We start from the raw sequence: 3334 nt of genomic DNA, 5'->3' as shown, positions 1-3334 counted from the left end.
AGTCAGAATTTGTCTCCATTTTATTTTTAACAGATGATTTAAGTTTGGGAAACATTTCATCTTATTTGTCCATTTTATTCATATTTGGCTGCTCTTTTTTTTCCAGCTGGAATAATTTTTTACATATATTACTGAATTTGGCAAAGTAATATATATACGTTTAAATTTTCTGTCAAAATCAGTAAATCACATATAAAGAAACTCCAAATATAATTGTTTAACAACAAAATTGATTCTATAGTAGAAAAGCTTATTGTCCTTGTGTATGTTATCAAATTAACATTTTCATACATCAAAGTTAACTATTTAATTTGCAATAGTGGGCAATTATAATAATATAATTGAGTTGAATGGTGGATATTACATATGGAAAAAAATTGTATTCCAAAAAGATGAAAAGAATATAAATATTTCTTTAACCATTTATGACAAATGAAACAATCAAAGTATTTGGACCCAAATACCCTCACTAGGAATTTGTTGGTGTACCACAAATATTATGTAGAAACCGGGTGGTGCAAGAATTGGTGACTTTGGTGTGGTAACCTCAATTTCATAAGTTGATGCCCCAAAAACCTTAGTAACATTAATTTTCTCCAACACCAATAATCTTTGATTCATGGAGAACGAGTGTGTGTTAAAAGGTGGCGCCAACATTGTCACATACACCAAATCTTGAGCCAACATTGCTTCCACTTGAAATTGCACCCTCAACATTTGACCATAAATCAATTGGTCTTGAAATTGTGACATAATTCTAGGTCGTAAATGATTGAAAGCGGGTTCTAAATAAGAAGGAGAAAATGCTTCGACACTCAAGTCAGTAGAAAACAACACGTTGGTGAAATTGTAATACTTATTAGGGTTGCTTCCCGCCACTATAACCCTACCATCACGAACCAAAATTGCTGTTGAATGGTACATGCGTGGAATAGTAGTTGGATTTTGGACTTCAAATCTTGACCCAATTGGATTATCCGTTTTGTAGAGAAATGGGTTCAAAATCGGATCGCGGGCATATCCCCAACCGGCAGTACCCGAACCAGCTCCGTTTATAATCAAAACGTTGCCGTTTGGAAGCATAATCATGTCACTCATGACTCTACCCTTAGGCATTGTCTCCATAACCCATTTTGGATTCGGGTCGGTAATTTTAATCCGACCGCAGGTATTCAAAGCTCCGAAAAACCGACCCGCCCTAGCATACTTAAAAGAATTTTTTGGGGCTCCACCACAAACCAAAACCTCAGCTTCCACATATGAATTGTTATCTTGTAACATTTTCAATGGTAATGGATCCCCATTTGGAATATCTGGATAAGTTTTGACAACAACATTCTTAGCATAATTGAAGAGTATGGATTTATTATTGGCAAAGATAAAAAGATTGCCATCAACATTGAGAAATACGAAAGGGTATAAATTGTTCTCTGCTCCAATGTCGTTTGTTTGAACAAGAAATGGTAAACTATGAATGTGTTGTGTTGCTAATAAATCATTGTTTGGGTAAAATTCGTAGTTGAATTGTCGCCGGCCACCAATCACAATTTGTCCACCGTCCGGTAGCTTTTGGTTGGTGGCATACCTGTAATATGTAACATCATTTTTTTGTTATTTTATTAAGACAAAAATTATTGAGAAAAAAAATATATTGCCGAATTATACATTCGCCCAAAAGTAATAGTGACAAAGATACAAATTAAATATGTCTTGATCTGATCTTTGATCATAGTTATATATTTTTATTACAAAATATTTACCATAAATCTGAAAATAAATTAAAAGATGTTGATAGGTCAAGATTTTTAATAAAAAAAAACAAAAAATTTGTTAACGTTGACTCAAATATATAACAAATGTAACAAAAACATATTGATCAATTTATAATTAAACCCATAATATCAAACTTATATGGTATATGAACCTCGTCTTATTTGAAGTAGAATATGGGTGACTGGGTGTAATTATTTATGTACTCAAAATTCAGAAATATATATTTAAGTTTTTTTTTTAATGTAATGAAAAGTAATGTTTATTATGCAGATAAATGTGAGACATTTAGAAATGAGAACAAATAGTCTATGTATAGTAGTAAATGTTTGAGCCAAAAAAATTGTATGCAAATCCAATTACTTTTTTTAAATATATTTTCAATTTTGAGAATTTAATTTTGATTAATATTAATAATGTAAAGAATTTTACAAATATAAAGAATTTTTTTACAATTTTAAGGTGTAAATTTTTAAATAAATTAAATTATTATTTTGATTTATTGAAATTTACCAAGACTAAAAATGAAACTATGATGCATGTAGTCCAATTGAGTTTAATCTAAAAATGAGTATAGAAGTATGATTAATTAATGGCGAAAGCTCAGTTAATTTTAAGCGAAATTAATAGTTAAAAATTATATTAACTTCGTTTAGCTGCACTCAAATTTTGATCTTAATTAATACTATATAATGACGGTGAAAACATAACAAAGACATTACCAGCGGCGGACGGAGAGTTGGCCGGGAAATTCTATCCAGTCGCAAGTAGCATTTGGCGAACACGGCGAGAAGGTGCGAACGGCGCGGTCGCCGTCGTTGAATCCTCCGGTCTGAACAAGAGTTCCGTTGGGCGAAACCGAACCGGAAGAGCACCAGACATCAGTCTGAACAAAGAGTGGCCTGAAGGTGTTGGAAACGACGTCGTATTCGACGGAGTGAGCAGTGCAGTCTATGGTGACAACCATCTCCCTCTGGTTATGGCGGCAACGGTTGTTCGGTAAAGAGAGGTTTGAGAGGCCGAAATCGGTGCGGTCGTATATCACAATGCGGTCGTTTTGGAGAAGCTGCATGTGCATTCCCACTATGCCTATGCTCTTTTGAAGGAGCTGCCATTCTCCGCCGCCGGACAAGGCGGTGTCTCCTCCCACCAAAACAAGCAGAATCACAACTGATATACTGCCTGTGCCCATTGATTCTTCTTTTGTGGATTACACTATCTCTTTCTTCTCTCTTTATACTATATATACACTCTTTTTTTTTTATTTAGTATTAGAAATAGAATTTAATTTTAATTTTAATGTAATGTTAGTATAAGTAATTTTATATAATATTTATTTATGTATTGCTACCTCAACAAAAATAATTATATTTTTTGTTAACCGTAGGAATGATTGTTCAAAATAATTATAAAAATATGAATAGATAATAACTGCATGTGTGTTAGTGTATAAAAAAGTTTTATACTAAAATGGAAAATATAAAAAAAAGTATATAAAAAAACTAGTACAAATATTATTTTGTATTATATATGTTTTTTGGTTTTTTTCAGTTTAGTTATTCAT

The 3334-nt window shown here is 32.2% G+C and overlaps 1 protein-coding gene across 1 annotated transcript; it reads right to left on the bottom strand.

Annotated features, from left to right (window-relative positions):
- Positions 1-365: 365 nt before the first annotated feature.
- On the bottom strand, positions 366-2981 carry LOC107493098 (aldehyde oxidase GLOX1). The gene is made up of 2 exons (XM_016114171.3): positions 2493-2981; positions 366-1585 (listed from the first exon to the last, which is right to left on the bottom strand). The coding sequence occupies exons 1-2, from the start codon at positions 2960-2962 to the stop codon at positions 442-444; spliced, it is 1614 nt and encodes a 537-aa protein (XP_015969657.1). The 5' UTR covers positions 2963-2981; the 3' UTR covers positions 366-441.
- Between the last annotated feature and the right edge of the window lie 353 nt (positions 2982-3334).

The sequence above is a fragment of the Arachis duranensis genome, chromosome 6 (assembly GCF_000817695.3).
Source record: "Arachis duranensis cultivar V14167 chromosome 6, aradu.V14167.gnm2.J7QH, whole genome shotgun sequence".
Taxonomy (NCBI): domain Eukaryota; kingdom Viridiplantae; phylum Streptophyta; class Magnoliopsida; order Fabales; family Fabaceae; genus Arachis; species Arachis duranensis.
This window is presented reverse-complemented; position numbering and strand designations above follow the sequence as displayed.

Bases quoted from the DNA above. Each gene is read 5' to 3' on its own strand.
- LOC107493098 (XM_016114171.3), bottom strand. From the start codon at position 2,962: ATGGGCACAGGCAGTATATCAGTTGTGATTCTGCTTGTTTTGGTGGGA. The intron at 1,586-2,492 runs GTAATGTCTTTG...TACATATTACAG, and splicing joins CAACTCTCCGTCCGCCGCTG to GTATGCCACCAACCAAAAGC.